The sequence below is a fragment of the Vulpes vulpes genome, chromosome 14 (assembly GCF_048418805.1).
Source record: "Vulpes vulpes isolate BD-2025 chromosome 14, VulVul3, whole genome shotgun sequence".
Classification (NCBI taxonomy): domain Eukaryota; kingdom Metazoa; phylum Chordata; class Mammalia; order Carnivora; family Canidae; genus Vulpes; species Vulpes vulpes.
In genome coordinates this window covers 123,667,983-123,690,260 of record NC_132793.1, presented here as the reverse complement: position 1 = coordinate 123,690,260, position 22,278 = coordinate 123,667,983, and the positions used below count along the sequence as shown (strand labels likewise).

General features: G+C 39.5%; 1 protein-coding gene across 1 annotated transcript in view; it reads left to right on the top strand.

Annotated features, from left to right (window-relative positions):
- Positions 1 to 21,487, top strand: part of DTHD1 (death domain containing 1) — a 99,621-nt gene extending 78,134 nt beyond the window's left edge. The window contains exons 13-14 of the mRNA XM_072737917.1: positions 16,691 to 16,748; positions 20,949 to 21,487. Coding sequence (XP_072594018.1) covers positions 16,691 to 16,748; positions 20,949 to 21,268 — 378 coding nt within the window. The 3' untranslated portion in view covers positions 21,269 to 21,487. The remainder of the gene's footprint in view (positions 1 to 16,690; positions 16,749 to 20,948) is intronic.
- Positions 21,488 to 22,278: the final 791 nt, after the last annotated feature.

Genomic DNA, 22,278 nt, shown 5'->3' with positions numbered 1-22,278 from the left:
AGCAAAGTCAGAGGGAGACTTAGGATTGGAGACCAATTGGACTTGGTGACAGAGTGAATTTGTGTGGGGGTTGGCAGGACACTGAGAGGGAGGCAGTCACGGAGGGGCACTTCCTACGGTGGCTCCCAGGACACTTGTATGAGTGACGGCCCTGTGATACAACATAGTGTTTTACCGACTTGAGTTTGGAATTGTGTTCAAACTTGCATTTTATCTCTACTGCCCTGCACATGGCTCAAAATAATAGATGGTCATGACTTTCTCCTTTCACTACCCTACACCATACAACTGACAGGGTGATTTTTCTCAAAAATGAAATATGATTTTATCAGTCTTCTAAAACTTATCAAAATGGCACTCTGTATCTGTGGATCCAGGTCCAAGCCACTTACCCTGGTGCATAAAGCCCTTCACAAACCCCTACAATTTTCCCTTCAGCCCTTTCATATTTACCTAATATCTTTTTCTCCAGTGGCACTGAAGATCCTATTTCTTTTACACATTATGGTCTTAAACTACCTCAGAGGCTCTTCCCCACTTAGCTCTATTTTCATCTCTTTGGAAGACGTCTTTACATTTCCCCGGCACAGTTAGGCACTGCGCCGGATCCGTAACCCTAGTACTTGGCATATGGAGTAAGGAATGGTCTCTCATCCTCTTTGTATAATCATAACAGTAATGATAATAACTAATATTCATTACTCATTCACTATGAGTAACTTGATAAAGCATTTACGCATACTAACTCATTTACTGAAAGGGTAGGCCGTTGAAGAAACTGAGGCACAGAGGAGTTCACTAAAGGGAAAATAGCTGGAGAATGACATAGCTGCTGCTGGAATCCAGTTTGTCTGATTCCAGGGGTGGCGCTCCTAACCGTGATACCTGGCGTGTCCTTTTGTAAATGAGCTCCTCAGGGCTGGATGCTCATTCAATTTTGTAATCCCATCTCCCGGCAGCCATTCAGTAATATTTTTGTTGAACTCTCTAATGAATCAGTGAATGCATGCTGGGGAAATTGGTAAAGCAATTGAAGGAGGAGCCTTAATAGCCCACGAAAGCTTTACGTGTTTGCTTTCCCAGCTAATAGTTACATTTAGCAGAAGCCTGTCATGCCTTCAAAGGGATGACTAATGTGGGGATTTTACGGTTGTGGCCAGACCTGGAAAGAAGATGTTTGTGGCTATCCAGACCTTTCCCGGTAGCATTGATATCACTCTTTCTGTTGGAAAGGCTACTCCTATCTATAAGCCAAAAGCACTAAACAAAACAAAGCAAAAAAATCAGGAAAACTAGAAAAAAACTCTACAAAAGAATAGTGAAATTACATTTTCGAATCTAATTCTAGACTCTAAAAATTAGAATACACTAGAAAAAATAATGCTCAGTGTGGAACGGGTCCTTTGACAGGTCTTCAGGATTGACAAAAAGTCATTGAGATTATAATTTAACAGTTGACAATAAAGAGGAGGTCGTTTTATATAAATTTGAACGATGTACCTTTGATTTGTTGAGCTGCTTTTAAAATCGATAGTGTCTCCCCCATAGCTGCATTTATGGATCAAAGGCATCTGTTTTTGCCCAAATTGCTTGGAATAGTGAACAAAGCTTTAAGCATATTGGCAGTAGTTAAACTTACCCAGTGTTTGCTGGTGTGCTGGGCATGTTGGAAGTGCTGTGCATATTTTATATCATTTGAGCCTCACTGCAACTGTGGTATATGTACTGCTTTGCCCTTTGATAGATTAAAAAAAAAAAAAGATGGAGACATTAATTTCAAAATTATATTTATCTATTCCAGACTGATTTTGACAGCTTTTCTTTGTGACTCCATGTTTATCCTATATATATTTCCTGAATAATCCAGAACCTTGCTCGCTTTCTATCTGCAGCCATCCCTGAAAACCCTTTCCTTCTTATCTCTCCCAGCTCCTTAGATCAGTTGGGGTTTCTTGAGTCCATCTATCTGGTTACCAGGGTCCTAAAGCTGTCTTCTTTAGTGATTGACTTCTTCAAAGGTTAAGAGATATTTGATCCCTTCCTCTTGACAAAGCCATAATCAGATAAAGCCCTAAAAAGAGCCATTCTCTAAGAAGCAATTGAAAAGAATAATGAAAAAAAAACAAAAACAAAAAACAAAACATAAGCTCAGCTGCAGTAAAATGTGCACAGGTTTAGGACTAAGAAAGACCCGAGTTTAAACCAAGATATGGTTTGGGATTTCTTCTGGGATTGGCAGCAGTCTGATTTCATTTCCAAAAAAATTAATTTCTACCTTTATCTCCAAGCTAGACCACTCTCAGTCAGCTCTTCTTGCTCTAATCCTCGTTTTTTGTTGTTGTTGTTTCTCCCCCCTCTCTCTTACGTTAATCTTCCTTCTCTGTGGGTTTCTGATGGTCTTCAGATTTCTCTGTGTAGAAGCACTTCCTTTTATTGTGTAGGCCAAGCATTTCTGCCTAAGCCTTCAGGAAGTTCTCCACTGACTGTGCAATGACAATAATATTCACAGTGAAAACAAAAGGATATGTATTGACTGATGTTGGTGTCTCTTAATTTATTTATTTTAAAATTTTCTGTAGGGGATGGGGATTTTCAAAGGCACACAAAGATAGAGAAAATACGTAATGAATTTACATGGACCCATCCTCTTCTGCCATTTAACAAAGTATATTTCATTTATTTATTTGAGAGGAAGAGAGAATGTGAGCATGAATAGGGGTAGGGGTGGAGGGAGAAGGAGAAGCAGGCTCCCCAAAGAGCAGGGCTCCATCCCAGCACCCTGGGATCATGACCTGAGGTGGAGGCAAATACTTAGCCTACTGAGCCACCCAAGTGCCCCTGCCATTCTTGTTTCATCTAATACCACTGGGTTTTTTGTTGGAGTCTTCTAAAGCAAATCACAGTGACCCTATCACTTTACTTGTAAATAACTCTGTTTTCAAAGAGGGTAAGGACTTTAAAAAATCAATACCATTGCTAATGATATTAGCAATTATTACCTAATAGCATCTACTACCCAGTCCATGTTTTATACTTACCTACTAACTCAATTTTCTATTTCTGTAGTCAATTTGTTCAAAAACAAGATTCAAAGAATGTCCACACATTGCATTTGTGTCTCTTCCACAACTGCTTGAATTGTCAGTGTAGGTCATGTCCTTTACAGACTTTATTTCCATCTACCCTCACAGCAGACTTTGGAGGTAGGATCTGCAGTCTCTGTCTCAGAGAGTTTAGTAAGAGAGTATACTGACTTGTCCGGACTTGTACTCCCTCCCAGGGCCAGAGGCTGCACAAGGATCAGACCTCAAAGTCATTCCTGTTTTGCTGTTCCGTGTCCCCTTATTCCTTGAGCAAGCCAGATCATTGCTTATTTCACATCTGCCACTTTTATTACGTATTCATGTTGCTCCTCATATACTTTGCCCCATCAGGGTGTTTGGCAATTCTAGACCTTTCAAAGCCAGACTGGTTGGACCTTTTGTTGAAACTAAGCTTTGGAATAACCTCTGATGGTGGTTTCCTCTGTTATTTGGAATTTTTCTGCTTCTGAGGCAGAAGCAGACTTTCTCTATCATCTTGGTGTTAAATGCATAGTCACTTCTGAACAGCTTGACAAGGTCCTCTCTTTAATTCATGTGGTGACATCAGTTCATAACACCTCATTTTCAGAGCAGAGATCATTGCTATTCCTTTCACGTGATGAAGGCTCCAGCTTTGTCTGGCTTAGGTTATGAGTTCACATTCCTTACTTTTTGTTGATGATTTATAATTCAGATTCCCTCAAAATATTCGCTATGGTTTTAAAAGAACAAAAATACTTTCCATATATGTTTATAGTAAAAAGTATGATTTCCAGCAAATAAAAGGGGTGTTCAGTTGTACTGCCCTTTTTTCCAAATTTTGGAATTGCAAGAACTTTTGTTTTGTTTTGTTTTGTTTTTCAAGGATGGTAACATGCCAGCTTTAAATAAAATAGATTCACATGGTGAGAGAGTTACTCTCTTTCTAATCCTTTCCCTGACCTTCTGAGTACCTCTGAGCAGGTCTCAGGTTAGTGTTAGCATATTTTCACCTCTCTCTAACACAAAAGCTCCCCTGTTAACAAGCACAGAACAATTCTTAGGCTCAGAAATCTTGGGTGACAACAGAATTCAGTAATATTCTTTTACTTGTATTTATTTTTCAGGTTTCCATGTGGTTATATAAGTGAAATTGTTTTCCCACTTATGACTGAAATATCAATTACTTTCTAAAATGTGTTAGTGTAGGTTAAAAAAATAATTTTAAAGAGAAAAATATTGAGTCATGACAGCTATTATTTTGAGCACTTATTGCATGTAATGCCCTGCTTCAAGTTACATGATAGAACTCAGTGTTTCTGGGGTGCCTGGCTGCCTCAGTGGGTAGAGCATATGCCTCTTGATCTCGGAATTGTGATTTTGAGCCCCACCTTGGGTGTAGAGATGACTTAAATAAGTGCATTTTTCTAACAAAGAACTCAATGTTCCCTTCAATGGCACTACGAAACAGGTTACTAGCATCATGCCCATTTTGTAGACGAGGAAAACAAGGCACAAAGAGAATACTTTAAGATCACAAGATTAATATAGGAGCTGAGCTCTTTCCCTTCTCCTAATCCTGGCTCCCAATCCAGAGCAGTAAAGTTGATCTATGTAAATGGTAAGCAGAACTCAAGAAACACTAGAACGGTTGAGTGAACATCTTGCCTTACAACCTTCGGTTTACATACAAGTCTTAACTTACAGGTTAAAAATAAAGGATCTGTGTTCTTACAAATGTTGGTTTAAGTATTTTTGATAAAATTATTTTACCCCTCTAAACCTCAGTTTCCTTATTTGTAAAGTAGACATAATAACAACTATCTTACAAGGTTGTAGATACAGTAGACTATACTGACATATGATATACTTTGAAGAGTTAGAGTAATTATCTGTACATGGTAAATAACAAAAAATAGTAGCTGATATTATCCGGAGGCAATACTATTCACTGTTTAAGTTAGGGCTTTAGACAAACCTAGGTTTCAAGACCATGTTATGTTGGAGAATTTACAGCTGTAAAATGGGGATGACAGTTATTTCAACTATTGTGGTGGGTTTGGAATGAAATAATCATTCCGTGTTTAGCCCACTTCTTGGCATTTGTCCTGTCTGGTATTCTCTAAGCTTCTTTTTAATTCTGTGGTTTCATGCCTGACATTCATTTGTGGAAATTCTCACTGATTATTATTTCAAATATTTCTTCAGTTCCTTTATATATTTCTTCTCCTTCTGGAATCTCTATTACACATACTTTTTTTTTTTTTTTTTTTTTTTTTTGGTCTGTGTTTGTGTGGTTTTTCCACAGTTCTTGGATGTTCTCTTTATCTCTTTTTTTCATTTTCATTTTTAACTTTGTGATTTTTTTAAAAAATATTTTATTTATTTATCCATGAAAGACACACACACAGAAGCAGACACACAGGCAGAGGGAAAAGCAGGACACACTAGCTTTAAATAAAATGGATTCACATGGTGAGGGAGTTATTCTCTTTTTGATGCAGAACTTGATCCTAGGACCCTGGGATCAGGACCTAAGCCAAAGGCAAACACTCAACCATTGAGCCACCCAACGACTGTGCCCTAACTTTGTGATTTCTATTAAGAGATTCTCAGCTCAGGAATTCCTTCCTCAGCCATGATCATTTACTCTTATGCCTCTCAAAGGCATTCTTCTCGGTTATAGTGTTTTTGATCTTTAGCAATCCTTTTTAGTTCTTCCTCAAAATTTCCACCTCTGCTTACTTTGCCCATCTGCTCTTACATGCTGTCCACTTTTTCCATTAGAGCCCTTAGCATAGTAATCCCAGTTTTCTAAAAATTTTTGGCCTAATAGTTCTAACCATCCTTGCCATATCTGAGTCTTGTTCTGATGCTTGCTCTGTTTCCTCAAATTGTGTTTTTTTTTTTTCCTCTTACTATATCTTGTCATTTTTTTCTTGATAACTGAACACGATGTATTGGGTAAAAGGAACTACTACACATAGGCCTTAAGTAACACGGTAGAGAGGTTTGGGTGAGGGGAGGTGTTCTGTAGTCCTATGATGAGGTCTCAGTGTTAAGTGAGCCTGTCCCTCTGGACTAGGGACTTCCCAGACTCCCTTGGTCTGCCTCCTAGCCTCCCCATTCTGGGGAACAAGATGGTTAGAGTGAGCTGGAGTTGGGTATTTCCCTTCCCCTGTGTAGAAAGTTAGAGAGACCCGGAGCTGGGCATCTCCTCCCTACTCTCATCAGTTAGACTTTAATAAATCCCAGCAGATTAGGTTCTGGTTATATAGTTTCTACTAAGGACAGACCTTGTTAAGAAGAACAGAACTCTCTGTTTAAATATTTAAAAATGGTTCTCTTCCCCCTTTTCCTGATGGAAGTAGGGGGGATTTTTCTTAGCTTTCACTATGAGAACCCGGTTGAGGTTAATGGAGATAAAATTCACAGAAGTGTGTGAGTCCCCCTTGACTGGATCTCTCTGAAGTTTTTAACCTAGATTTGTTAACATTAAGCCTCCAGAAATTCATCATTTATAGTTCAAGTTTATTTACCTGGCACTGGATCTGGAGGCAGCTTCTGCTCATGAGTTTCTGCTCTGGTAAATTGTGATTCTCTGTATTTGTCTGTCAGTCTCTTCATTTTGGGAACAGAGATTCGCCCTGTGACCTCACTTGTCTGATGGTTCTAAAAAGAGTTGTTGATTTTTCAGGTTGTTCAGCTTTTTTAATTGTTAGGACACAGTGGCAGCTTCCAGCTTCTTACATGCATGATTGGATACTAGAAGTCTAGTCCCAATTCTTTACACCAGTACCTCCTTGCTCAACGTTGATACTAGCTCAAATTTGATTTGTAGTCATGCTGTACTCATAACTGCAGCACAAAGTTTTCTGCTAACATTAATCATTGGTACCAGATTACTCCTTTGATCAATATTTTATCTAACTTATTTACAATGCAAAGCCATTAAGAATTCTATAAAAGCTGTATATTAGAAAGATGGAGAATATACAATCTACTATTATGATGCAATAAATGAACTCAGGTTAAGCAAATGGCAGTAATTACTTAGTTGCAGAGACCTCTATGTAGGCTAGAAACAGAGTAAGAATAAGGAGTGAAAGGCAGTATTTAATTATGGTATCTTAAAGGCTTCTGGTAAAATCCGTGCTAAAGATACACAGAAACATTCTAATTATATACACTTCTTTGATCTATTATTATTCATACACTTTCACTTGGATATCTTCTAACTAACTACAAAATAAATGGCCCATTGACCAGAGACATTTGCAGTAGGTGTGTGGAGATAGGAAGGGTGTGAGAGTTAAAACTGGATGGAGGAGTTGTTGCCACAAGGTATTATAATAATTAACCAATGAAAACCTCTTCATGCAAAAGTGCCATAGGGTAAATAAAAAAAGTAACATCAGCATGACATTTTTGCTTGTTATATTTTACTGATATTGATCTGCAATGGCGAGTGGCATCCATGTTTAGATGGTGCTTCAAGTGTCAGAAAGTTTTCATGTTACTTTACATAAAAACTGGTTCTTTAGTAGAGACCCCCAAAACTAGCAGTCAGGTAGAAATTAAAGAGGAAACATCTACTACTTGTTATTTCTATATCTGCTCATAGTAATAGTATTATTGTTGGTGCTCTTAGAATTAGCACCTGTTACAATTTAAAATAGAATATTCCTTCTTTAAAAAAAATATTTTATTTATTTATTTGAGAAAGAGAGAGAGAGAGAGAGAGAGAAAATGGGGAGGGAGCAGGGAGAGAGACACAAGCAGACTGTGCTGAGCACAGAGCCTGTTGCAGGGCTCTATCTCATGAACCTGAGATCATGACCTGAGCTGAAACCAAGAGTCAGACACTCAACCAACTGAGCCACCCAGGCACCCCCAAATAGAATATTCCTATAGGATTCAAAGATACCATCCTATTATGTTATTGTTTCCACTCATCACTTCAAAATATATGTGAAATAGTGGCAAGGATTTGTAGTTGGTCTGATTTTCCCTTCCTTTTTAAAAATTGTTTTGCTTTTATACTAAATTTTGTGGATTATTTTGGTGATCTCTGTAGGAATTTCATCCCATCATTCTTGCTGAACTCCGTCATTCAACGCAAGTTTGTCCTAAGCTGGAAGACGGGTGAACAGTGATGACTTACATTATCAAACAAATCAGCCCTAAAGGCAACCATCATGGCAGTTGTTTGCATCACGTTATTCCTCATTCTTGTTCTCATGTGCGTGTTTCCAGGGTGAGGTTAACTTGGTCAACACCAGCACTGTCCTAAGCATCCTGAAAGCACAATATAATGAGGGTGAATCCTGGCCAAGGTGGAAACATTATGTTTCTTTCTAAGCCCTATCAGAGACTAGATGGTCAGCAGTGGCTGAGCCCAGGTTGGCTGTGAGACCACAGGGAAAGGGAGGGTCTCCAGAGTTTTTTTTTAAATTTTTTTAAAGATTTTATTTATTCATGAGACACACACACACACACACACACACAGAGAGAAAGAGAGAGAAGCAGAGACACAGGCAGAGGGAGAAGCAGGCTCCATGCAGGGAGCCCGACGTGGGACTCGATCTCAGGTCTCCAGATCACAACCTGGGCCAAAGGTGGCGCTAAACCACTGAGCCACCGGGGCTGCCCTCCAGCATTTTTATATAATGGTAACACTCAGGTTATATCTTGCTATACTACATACAGCTATACTTACAGGATTAGCTTTAGTTACAAATGGATCTTTGGACAATCGTCCGTGTATTAGAATATGGCAAGTGTATAAAGCCTCTCTGCATACAAAATGAGACTCTAGCTCTCTAAGACAGGTGTGACAAAAACAAGTGACTTTTGTTGAGTACCCACAATATGCAAGCACTCAACTGAGCTCTTCCATTTTACTTCAACCAAAGTGCATTATTTTATTTCACTTAAAGCTCACTACAAACCTAAGAAGTAGATGATAACGATAGTGAATTAAAGGTTTAGGAAACTGAGGCATGTATTGATTCCCAGAACCAACAATTGACAGAGTGGGCTGTAAGTTCAGACTTACCCCAGAGCCTGAATGCTCAAGCAGCCTTGTATTTGGGAAAGAAAGCATTAGCTTTAAGGTTAATCACAGTAGAGTTCACTCACTCTCTCTGAGGTCCCAGTCATGACACCTCAACCACTCGTGAGCCTTTCTATCCTCACTGATCTGAGAGGAAAACAGTAAGAGCGCCTTCATTTTCCTCACAGTATTTTTTGGCAAAGATAGATTAGATAACCAAGAAGAAAAAGAATTTGCAAATAACTCTGAAGTAGGCTCAGTTCTGAGAGTTTCAGAGTTGCCTGATAAATAGGGCTTAAGAGTTTACCAGCCTAGGAGATTATTTATATGAAAGTTGAGGTACTTTCTAGGTAAGAAATTAACCTATGTTCCCTGGATCTGAAATAACTGAGTAAATGTGATATGACCTGATGGAGTTCCATTTGCAGGGTTCAGGTAGATTTGCCTAAAAGCACACATACATATCTACGTACAACTCTTGAACGACATGGGGATGAGGGGTGCTGGCCCCTGCACAGATGAGAATCCACATGTAACTTTTGACTCCCTCAAAACTTAACTACTAACACCGTACTATTGACCAGATGCCTTACTCATAACATAAACAGTTGGTTAACACATATTTTGTATGTGAATTATATATTGTACTCTCACAATAAAGGGAGCTAGAGAAAGGCAAATGTTATTAAGAAAATCAGTAGGAAAATAAAATAAATTTACTATGCTGTATTGTATTTATCGGAAAAAATCCATGTATAAATGGATCCATACAGTTCAAACCTGTATTGCTCAAGGATCAGCTGTATATTAAGTATATAAATATACTTTATTAAATACATATGTATGTTAAATATTCTATGCTAAATACATAGCATATTAATACATCTTAATATATATTTAAAGCATCTGAAGCTATCAGAATAGAGTGCTATAGTTATTAGTGATATCTATTTCTCAGCCCCTTGGGTACATGATTGTATCCTAAATAGAAAGCTTTGAATTAAAAACACAGAAGACCTCTTTCATTAAACTTTGTGACACAACAGGGCACAATCAACATTATGCTACTGTTACGTCACATGATGGGTAGGGAGCTACTTTCTTCATTCTATCATGTTTTACTACATGGCATACACACCAAGAGGGTTTAGGGTGGCCACTAGTGGAGAATTGCTTTGTGTAGGAAAAACCTACGATAAACCATGAGCTCCATATGGAGCAAGTTAGGTTCTGGGAGAACAATGGCAGGGCAGCAGGAGAACAAACCTGTGCTAACCACTGGCATGCAACAATTGTGCCTATGTGATACTTCTGGAGCAAAAGTGTAGTTTGGGTAGACACCATCATGGCACACTATACGGTAGTGCACAAGGTAGACCCAGCAAGGGAAACTGTTGTGCCCACAAAAGAAGGATGGGTGGTTGCATTACCTGGCTGAACATTGAGGGGTATCTAGTGGAACAGTGTGGCTGCCAAGAGAATAAAGCCTATGAGATCGCCTGAAACACTGGGAGAGGACTGTGCCAGAAGCTAGAGTTTCTGGAGGAGGAGGTGGGCACCAGACCTCAGTCATCTGTGTGACACCTGTCAGATAATTTAGGAATTAGAAATTATTAATAATATATCCCTATAGTATTAGGTATGGAAGAAACAAGCAGAATTTCACTTTGGTCCTTGTATTAGAAATCTTCAGCATTTTTTTGGAAAAAGATACTTCTTCCATTCTTCTGTGCATTCTGTAGGATACATTTGGGGTACGAGTAGAGAACTGATGTAGGTTCTACTTGGTAGTGTTTTTCTAAGCGCAGCCACCATGCTTCAGTATCAGAGTCATCCAGTTGGCTTGGTATAAATATGTCTTTATCTGACATCAATTGAGTCGAGCTGTGAGCTTATTTTGCCTTTTTCTTTAGATTAACTTTCATGAACTTTAAGGTTTGAGAACTGCTGCTTTGTTTTCTCAGTGAGTAGAAGATAAAACCCCTTGCTGTGAGAGTAGCAGTTTGGGATAGGGTAGAGGTCTCACTAAGAGTAGTAAAGGTTTGAAATATCCTCTGTAGGGAATGGTGGGAGACTCTTCAGGGATACATAAAAATATTGCTAAGCAGCCCTGGTCCCTGCTAAAATAGCAGACTTAAAATTTATGATGATAATAATCCTCATGACCGTCCATGGAGGGTCCTCGTGGCTATGATGTATTTATTGAGGGTATTGTGTGGCAACCACATAGTAAATAGAAGTACTGAAATAAAAGAAGATATAGAAAAGGATATAATAGTTTCTATGAGCAGTGTGCCCACAAAGAGGTGTTAAAAATGATTAAAGAAGACAGTTGAGGTGATACAAACTTTATTTAATACTCCATGAAGTAGACAGTGTCAGAGAACAATAAAACGAGGTGGAAGGCAAGAAGCTTTTGTAGGACAACTAAAGAACAAGGAAGAGACAAATGGAAAATCTCTTATTGGCTGGGGCCACAGAGTAAATCCTGTTTGAGGGGAGAGGCCCAGAGTTAGCCTGGGCTTTGGGGATTGACTAGCTAGATATATTACCTTTTCTGGCCAAGCAGAGCATTTACATGAACACAAGAATTATCTAAGTTTTGGTTTTCTGATATTGTACCCTGGGGAGAAGACCTCCATCATGGACCTAAACATTTATTTAAACAGAGGCACAGTCATGTTTTGAAAGGGGCCTCCACATGCAGAGCTTTGGTTGACAGCTGGGTCTCCATTTTGTTGCTGCTTCTCTGCTCACATTGATACTGTGATTCTAGAGTAGCAGGAAAAGTGCAGCCCCTGGTCATCACCAAACAGTCAGAATTGGAGAAAGTGGAAGCACTGGCGTCTAAGGAAGATTTCAAGCAATTCCTGCTTCCAGTTATCAGGAAGATGCAGGAGGACGTTCTGTCTTGCACTCAAGTGCCGAGGAGAGTTTATATGCAGAATAGAAGCAAGCTGTGGAGAGTGGAGTCTGCTCATCCAAATAAAAACCCATGTGAAGGCCTCAGAGGAGAGCACTCTGGAGCATCTTTAGAATCCAAATGATAGAGTTGAGGAGTGACCAAATAAGGCAAAGAAGGCCAAAGAGAAGGCCAAAGAGATTCCAAAGATGGCAGTGAGGTATTGATGAACTAGTCTGGGAGATAGAGAAAAGCAAATGAATCATCTCGGAGGATTAGCAGTTTACGGCCAGTGGCTTCTGGTCAACTGATGGAGATTGACACCATGGAGAAGTTGAAACTCGTGATTCTTTTTTTTTTTTCTCTCTCTCTCTCTCTTTTTCCCTCTCTGTTTACATGCTGTCGTCACTTATACCATGTGTCTGTTATGGTTGGTCTGTGGTTGATGACTTCAATATGAATTTGGATTGTTAAATGTTTTGTGTGGGGAAGTAACTTATTTTTTTTTTAATGCTCTCATATAAGAGAATTAAGGCCTATATTGTAAACTCTTACGAGAGTTGCATTTGTTCCTGGGCTTTGGTTTTCCTAAATGTTGAGGTGCTTTGCTCTTTCTTATATCATTGGACAGCTGCCTGGAACTTTGGGTCTTCATGTGACACATGAGACTTAAAATTGAATTTCTCCAGCTCTGGAGGTGCTGCAGGAGCTACATTACTGCAGAAGACAACTTCATTCAGCAAGTGCTAAAGAAGCTGCACAGGAGACCAGACTTCAGCTGGGGATGTGGATGGGGTTGATATGGCTAGGACTGATGAATCAGAAGAAGAGGCAGAGGATGGTATTGCCTGTATTTTGAAACTTTAATTTTTATGTGAGACCAAAGAAGGAGAGATGTGTTTTGTTCAACATTTAAATTTCATGTGACACACTGACATGACTGTTAGGTCAGCTTGTTTGCACAGCTTACCTCAGCTCTAATAGTCACGGAACCTAGAACAGAAGACAAGATCTTAGTATTCTATACAAGTTGATGGAATTCTATACAAGTTTCATTTCTTCAAAAAATGAAAGAGATATTTACAAAGGCTCTCAAGGGGCTGAGGAAGAAAAGTGAGGACTCTTTACATTGGACCCTACACTGGACAGAGAACAGGTTTCTTCAAGGTTCCATAAGTAGTCCAGCCTTAAGTTCATTTACGTTGCAGAACTGACAAGTATTTGGAGTCAAAACCATATGATGAGGGGAAAAAAGTTGCCATGTTAATAAAACTATTCGTTGCTTGAAAAAATAAAAGGATACAATAAAGTACTGAAACCCTAATTGGCAAGAGAAAACAGTCATATATGAATGGCATTAACAGCACAAGATAATATTATGTTAAAAGATAAAGTGAGTGATAGTACAAAAAATACCAAATACGAAACCAGGGACTAGAGTAGTTGATGAAGGAGGTGGAATTTGGTGCCTTAAAAATATGGTAGGTTTTGTAGGAGCAGATCGTTCAAATCGAGAGAAGATATCATCCCATAAACGGTTTATACTACTCAAGCATACAATACCATTTCATATAGGGACAAGATACCTTATGGGTTCTCAAAGACATTCCAGTCTAACAAATAGAACCAAGGCTGATCATAGAAGGTTCTTGGAGTGGTGAAAAGCACAGCGAAGGGAAACTTGTGAAGTTGCCACAGGAAATAATATTAGGTAAAATAATAAATGGGCTCAACAAGTTTGATCCACAAAAAAAGATCAAGAATGGCACATATATGAACTCGACTAAAAAATGGTTTGCTTGCTTTTAAGAATTCAGTAAAAGGGTTGTATTTAGGCAACATGGAAAGAGTAGTCAGTAATTGAAGGAGTCTTAACAATGGCCTGTAAAGTTGAAGACAAAATACCCATTTCAGGTGCGAATGACTTTCTTCAGTTCCATTGTTTTTTTAGCTGCTTTTAAATTAATGAAGCCTGCACTGCACTTAGCAGTATAAATAAGACACATCTGTCTGTATCAGAATTACTTGTAATTTTATACGGATGCCTTTGAGAGGCTAATAGTGAAACCTCTTTTGGGAGGTTTAAGCAAGTAGTTGATGTTTCAAAGATTATGTGCAGTTTGCAGTTTCACAGTATTAATATGCTTGAACTTTTGTTGTTCTATGTTATTTCCTAATTTTCTTCCATCAAAACTTTTTTTTAAAGATTTTATTTATTTATTCATGAGAGACACACAGAGAGAGGCAGAGACACAGGCAGAGGGAGAAGCAGGCTCCATGCAGGGAGCCCGATGTGGGACTCGATCCCAGGACCCAGGAATCACGCCCTGAGCCGAAGGCAGATGCTCAACCACCGAGCTACCCAAGTGTCCCGCTTCCATTAAAACTTCTTAATGGAAATTTTATATACATGTTTATGTGATGTCTATGACAAGAATACCCACAAAGTATGACTTTCAGATTCAGCCACTTATATTGAAATCACCCTTTGAACCAGCAGTGTGTTATGTGCATAACACACTTGGATTATCCTTGTATTATTGCTTCAAAGTAAGCATTTTTTAAAAATTATTTTGAAAAGTGTTGAAGCATATGTAAGGATTGCCTTTCATCGGGCACTTGGCTATTCAATAGTTTAGAGCAGACAATATTCAAATTTAAGAACATTTTCACCTTTTATCTTAAATGGTAGAGTCTTTGAGAGCATTCTTACAGGGGTGAGGCATTTATAGCTAGTGACATTTTCACAATTAATATTGGTGCCACTGAATATTATACGAATACATGGTCATTAAAAATTAACTTTGAGGGACACCTGGGTGTCTCAGTTGGTTAAGCTGCTGCCTTCGGCTCAGGTCATGATCTCGGGGTCCTGGATTGAGCCCCATGTCAGGCTCCTTGCTCTGTGGGCAGTCTGCTTCTCTCTCTCTCTCCCTCTCTCTCTCAAATAAATAAATAAAATCTTTAAAAAATTACCTTTGACTACCAGTCTTCATTTTCTGAAATCTTGTATGGCTGTCAATATATTAGTTCATATGTCTTTATATGTGTATTATTTTGACCATTTGGACAGTATTAATGAGAAATACTAGATTTTCAACAACTTTATTATTCATATCAGTACCTTACGTAGGATCACTGAAATATTCTTTAGGGTGAATGTATGCAAAATGTGTTTCCATCATAAATTACTACTGTAGTATTTTCTATCATGAGTGCATGTGTATATACATAAATCTATGTCAGGTTTTATAGACAACCTTCTAAAACCTTACATGAAACTTGGGGAATTATTTGTAGAAGGTATTTTTTCCTTCAGTATTATCTGTATTTCCCAAAATTTTCCAGATAATTAAAAGGTATTTAAACTTGCTCTCTGAAAAAAAGGGGGGTTTTATTGAAATGATTATGGATTCATGGGAAGTTGGAAAGTAGACTACAGAGAGGTCTGGAGTATGCTTTACCCCATTCTTCTCAGTGGTTACATTTTACGTAATAACTACACCACAATATCAAAACGGAGAAGTTGACATTGATACAACGGGTGTTTACAGTTCTAGGCCATTTATTCATACCTGTAGATTGTGCAACCACTGCATTCAAGTTACAGAACAATTTTAACATCACAAAGATCTCCCTTGTGTTACTCCTTTATGGTCATCTCCCACTATCTGTAACTCCTGGCAATTTCTAATCTATTCTGTATCTTTATAATTTTGTAATTTCAAGAATGTAATATAGATGGAATCATTGAATATGCGACCTTTTAAGACTGGAGTTTTTCACTCAGCCATCAGGCTGAGGTCCAAAATTGTTGCTCGTATCAAGGATCTGTCCTTTTTTTTTAACTGAATAGCACCCTATAGTGTGGACATCCCATAATTTGTTTAACCATTTACTACTGCAAGAAATTTTAATTGTTTCCAGTTTGGGGCTGTTACAATCAAAGCTTCTATGAACATCTGTATGCAGGATTTTGAGATTTTTTAAAAATAAATCACATTTCAGAGCTGAGACCAGCAAGGTAAATAAATTGTCTAGAGCACTTAACAGTTTTCCAAACCCAGATGTTGCTACTTTATCTCCTTGCTGTTTCCATGATCCCATATTAACTAAGGACAAATTGTTCTGCAGATAGTGGAGAAAAGTAATGACTACATATTTAAAGATTAATGATAAAATACTGGTTTATCAGCTCAAAAATATGATTATTTTTGGCATCATGTATGCACATTGATTCATTCACTCATTCACAAAAATTATTGTTAGAAAACTCAGGCCTCATGCTGAGTGCTGGGGCAGAGAGGTGCCTTCCCCAACAGGGCTTTTACAAAATGTTGCATTTGTTGCATAGAGGTTAGCTTGCCCTATGTTTGTTGGTTTTAACAGTTTTAAATTTTGTTGGAACATATTCAAAGTTAACATGACTGCCATACTAATATTTCAATGTGTAGTCTTAAATCTAAATTTGCTGAAATATTTGGGTTAATATATTTTGCCTTATCAAAGAAATTGCTGAGCATGCATGCACAAATACACAATCTATTTTTGCAAGGTGTGCAATTCAGTACTTCTTTTAAATAGGGGTGAGGTTCAGATGGATTTTTATTTGTAGCTTGTTCACAAATTAATGATTTCTTCTGCTTATTCTGTGTCCTTTTGCTCCAATAGCATAAAAAATTAATCAACCGTCCACAGAGTACCAAAAGAATTTCTACCGATCCTGTAGGTAAGAAATATTTGCTCTGTCTGCCTTACAGCGGCACTATTTTTCCTCTTGTATTTTATATGTATGTGAATCATTGTATAAAAAAGGATAGAGAAAGTGACTTTGCAATTAGATAGTCATTATATTTATCAGCTTAATAAATCAACTTTCCTTTGAAAGTCATGCACATATAAACCAAAACATTCTTAAATATGGGTGGAATTAAAATTGCTAAAATCTAAAAGAAATATGAACCCTGCTACGTATTATTTTACTAAGATAACTAGTAACTGCTTAGTTTGGTAAATAAACAACTACAGTTTGTTCTGAAATGTTGACAATTAAACTGTGAATCAAAGTGTGGCCACTTTAACGCTACATTTGAGGCCAATGGATTTTAAATAGAGATACGTTAGTATGAAACTACAAAAACGAAATATCTAATAGTTGATTGTGGTTATACATAATTCAATTACATAACAGTGATGAAGACTTCAGGGTAGAATTTGACATTTTTATTCTGTTTTAGGCTTTGAAACAATCCACTTTATAATGTTATAGGTCACTAAATAATTTACGGGTCTTCAATTTGATCTTGGTCTTCAAAGGATATCAATGAGTCTATTTTGATTAATGTGTCAGACCCACCACTGATGGCATAACATTTCATTCAGGGATTACCTTTATAGATTGTCCAGAAAATGTGCAGGCTTTACTGAATTACATTAAAAGTGAGGATAGGTGTACACGTTAGTGTTATACACTATCTCAGAGGCAATAAAAACCATTTTCAAAGAAAGAGCAGTTGATGTAGAAAAACAAAATTAAAAATACAAAAGCCAAAACCAAGAAAACCCAACAAAACAAAACAAAACAAAAAAAAAACAGTAGTAGTAGATGAAAGCCTGGTGAGTTTAATAGTGTTGTTAACTTTTGAAGAATTTGATGTCTAAAGAAAAGCATTCTCTCTGCCATTGTTAACAACCACCAGAGAGCACAAGAGTATAATGATCTTTCCTGTGTGTACTAGGAAGTCCTGGGTTGTGACAGCGTGTGGTCTCTCAAAACCAAGCTGCTGCAGGAAGGATGGTGGTAGATGAGGTTAGAACAGGATAAAACTATGAGAAGTTTTAAATGCCAAGGTAGAAAGTTCGAACAATAGGAGGAGCCTACATGACACTTATTAACATGGAATGGGTAAAACTGATAAGACTATGAAAACTATTAGTTGTGTGGAGGACTAAAGTGGATAAAAACTGGTAGCGGGGATATGAGTTAGACTCCTGGTTCCTGCAATACTCCAGAGAAGAGAGGGGGAGCATGACTGAGATTGTCAGTAAGGCTGGCAAGTAGAGGAAGTATCTGAGGTATGTTTAGAGTTGGGACATGGGTGCAGAGGATAGGAAATAAGCATTGAGAAATTTGAATAATGTTACATGTTACATGTTTCAGCTTACTCCACTGAGTGGTCACATTCACTAGGAAGCCCATAGAGTGAAGGAAGGATTAGGGGTAGGTGGAAAAAGGCCAAAGTTGATTTTGACTTTAGTATGATGTAGCTCGGGTTGGCTGTGATGTATACTAGAAAAGATAATCAGGAGGTGAATACTGCAAACGCTGTACCAGGAATTAGGGAGACAAAGCCAAAGATGAAGATTAAGCAGAGCTGGAATGTTTTGAATAAAGGAGACGGTTAGGAGAGTAAAAGTTGATGAGTTCATTGGAGGAGAGGGCAGGAAAAGAAGGGGCCTGAAAAAGGAAGAAGTAATTCAGCAGAATCAGGAGGAAGAAAGCTAACAAAGGCGAGAGAGAGGGAAGAGAAGAACCAGGGTGGAAGGAGTAAAATGCTTTTTTTCTCTGGAAATCAGAGAAGATGCAGACTGAGAGTTGTTTGCTCTGAGTCATAATTAAGAGGATGCTAGGAAGATCACAAAGAGGATTGCACACAATGTTAACAACAGCATATAAGCCCTAAAACAAGGGCTTGAGGAGTGAACCAGAGTGATGAACTTGTGACATCATGTTTACATCAGGCATAAAAGTATTTTATGGTTAAAAGGAAGAAGAGAAAGCCTGGTTGCTTGAAACAGTAGCAGAAGCAAGTAAAGGGGAGACGTGAAACATAGGAAGCATGTGCGGTGAGGAGGAGATGAAAGGAACAGGTGTGGAGGGAAATGACTGTGGGGAATGGAATCTGGCAAACATGGAAGAATGAGATTTTGTAAGAAGGTGATTTTTATTTTTTTAAATATTTTATTTACTCATGAGAAACACACAGAGAGGCAGAGGAAGAAGCAGGCTCCCTGTGGGGATCCTGATGCAGGAGTCGATCCCAGGACCCTGGGATCACACCCTGAGCCGAAGGCAGATGGTTAACCACTGAGCCACTCAGGTGCCCAAGAAAGTGATTTTTAAATGAAAAGGAGGTTTATGGGAATTCAGGTCAAATGGCTTTGGGAAAATTAGGAGAAACAGACATCGGCTGAGTGAAACGGAAGGTGAGTGAGATTGGGGCTTAAGGAGGCTAGAAAAGTTTTAGGTCATTGCTGGGAATAGTTTAAGTTGCACTCAGGAAAAATATTTTTTACTGGTTTATTAACTGGTATAAAGGCTTGAATGGTGTACAGAGCCCAGAGTTAGTGGATGACATGCAGCATAGTTTTATAACCCTGGACATCTCAGCGGTTGGGTGTAGGGCGAGTACAGCAGGATTGGCAATTGATAAATTGAGAATGATGAAAGCTAAAAAGGACCACAGATTCTAAGGTGGATGCAAGGCCATTGCTGACGTACATAGCTGATCATGAGGAGCAGCATGTGCTTCCAATAGTATGGAGGTATGTGAGACCAGTAGAGACCAGTGTCGGGCATCAAAGGACTCATTGTATCAGTGACAGAGGCAAGAAGTGTATTAAGCAGGAGCAACGGAACAGAGCTGTGGAAGTGTAGGAGGTGGTGGTCAGCAGTGATATTGAGGAGCTGATGCCTTGGAGGGGGATGAAACATGAGGACTGGCCATGAAAATCAGTTTCTTACGTAGAATCACAGTACAGGTCATTGATGTTGACAAGATTAAGGAACCACGTGGTCAGAGGTGTGACTGATTATCAGCAGGGTTACTGACGATGCTGGCAGCCAGTGGCTGGAGGTAGATGATGATGGGGATGGAGAGAGGAAGGCCCACCCGTACTACATGAGCGTATTGCACGATGGAAACAGAGTGTTGATTTGAAAGTAAGAATGGAGAGCGAGGATGTGCTGACTCCATTTTCTGAGTAGCCTTCTCAGAAGGGGGGCATGATTCATAATTTAAATTTATGTGCAATTTCTGTGAATAGGTAGGTGGAGGGAATCGTGGAGTTCAAGGTGGCAGATGCAGAATTCTTGCCTCACATCAGACCAAGGCAAGAGTTAGCCGGAGAGTGGTGCAGGCTGGGGCACAGAAGCAGGGGCACAGAGGGCTCAGGGGCTTTCCTGGGAGTCATGGCCCCGAGTGACACAATGAAAAAAAAAAAAAAGCAACCAAACAACAGAAAAATAGAATCATGGGTTTAGGTGGTTGACATGAGTCACAGGATAAGGGAAGGGGTATGACGAAATACAGAATATATTTAAAGAAGATGTTTGTGGTTCTAAACCAGAGGAAATGGTGTAAAGGACCTTCCACAGAACTGCTCTTTGGGTTGGATCTGGGTGAGCTTGTGTGTGTATAGTTGGGGCTGGCTGGGGGAGGATTGCATAGCTGCTGGCATACTCTGTGTATCAGGTTAGTACTAATTACGAAAAATAGTCTTGAATCTAGAAGTATCCTTGAACATAATGCTGCTCAATGTATGGCTGGGGACTCCAGTGTCAGCATCAGCTTGTTAAAAATGCCCAGTTTGGTCCCTACCCTCGTTTTACTTAATTAGACTATCTGGGGCAGGGCCTAAAATCCTTTTTAACAAGCCCTCCTGGATCTCAGGGGAGTTAAAACCCGAGAGGCATTTCTAGTCCTTGGCAATAAGGGATCCCTCAGGGGGAAGCCCCCAGACATGGCAGGAATCCCAAGGTTTTCCACTGTCCCCTGGGGTGGGGGTGGGTGTCCAAATCTTCCCAGGGTTCAGAGGCCAAGCCAGAGAGGCCTTGGATTTCCTGCGAGCGGATGCAGAGGGTCAGATCAGCACAGGCCCCCCTCTCCCCCCAAAGTCCTAACCCTGCCTGTCCCCTTGTGCCCCACAGAAGCTCTGCAGGACCAGCTGCTGCGCTGGCTGGCCCAGGAGCTCTCCCAGGAAGGTGCCAGGCGCCTGTCCTCATCCCTCCCCCTGCGCCGCAGCACCATCGAGCTCATCAGGCTGAAGAACCCTGCGGAGCCCACGGAACAGATCCACGAGCTTCTGTGCTTCTGGAAAAACTCACTCCCCAGTTCCACCGATAAAGTGCGCCTTCTGGCCCGGCACCTGCGCAGGATCGGCAGGAGCGATCTTTCCGAGGAGCTCAAGCTCAAGTGGGAGGGGAAGGTGTCCACTGAGCCCCCGCACCGGTTCCACTCAGCAGGGTAAAGCCAGGCTGCTCTTTCTGTTGCCCCCGAAGGGTCACAGCAGGTGCTCAGGTTGCTTCCCTCAACGTGCCACTAGAAGTTTCCAAGTAAGGCTGTTTGGACCGAGTCTTCCCTTTTTTTTTTTTTTTTTACAATTTATGTGCAAGTTTATTTGTAAAACAGATTTCTAGACATACTTCATCTTGGCTGTGCCAATAAAAATACATTCCATTTCTTTTTAGAAGTGTGTGTTATCTGACGGTTCCACAGCAATCTGGTTTCTCCTAAGATACAACCAGGTGGATAAGCATGTACCCACTAACCTAATCTAGAACTGGGTTGAACGTCTTGGGCCTGCTACAGAGGAAAAAAAAAAAAAAAAGACAGGGGCATACCTTACAAGGTGCTCTCACGTATTTATGAGAAATGTAGCTCACAAATTGTAATCCAAGTACTGCAATCTCCAAAAACACTTTAGTCGGATAATTTTTATTTTTATTTTTTTAATAATAGATTTATTTTTTATTGGTGTTCAATTTGCCAACATACAGAATAACCCCCAGTGCTCATCCTGTCAAGTGCCCCCCTCAGTCAGTGCCCGCCACCCAGTCACCCCCACCCCCCACCCTCAGGGAGAAGAAATGGGCAGGAAATATCAGAAAGGGAGACGGAACATGGAAGACTCCTAACTCTGGGAAACGAACTAGGGGTGGACCGAGTCTTCTTGATAGATGTGCTGAGACAGGGGGAGAAGCTCTAATCAGATCATAAAAAGCCTTCCTGGGTTTGAGGGCTTCTTCACGGCTCAGGGATACACGTTCTGCAAGAATTATGGTCTTGGGTTCAGCCAAATCTAATAGCATTTGTAATAGAGTTTGCTGTGTTCACATTTTAATAACTGAGGTGGTTTTCTAAGTGGAAAGGAAAGATAGGATATACAGAATCCCCCCCCTTTTTTTATTGTCATCTACATAAAAGTAAACTAGTTATGCAGGACTCCAAGCAACCGATTCACATACTGCACCCACCGTG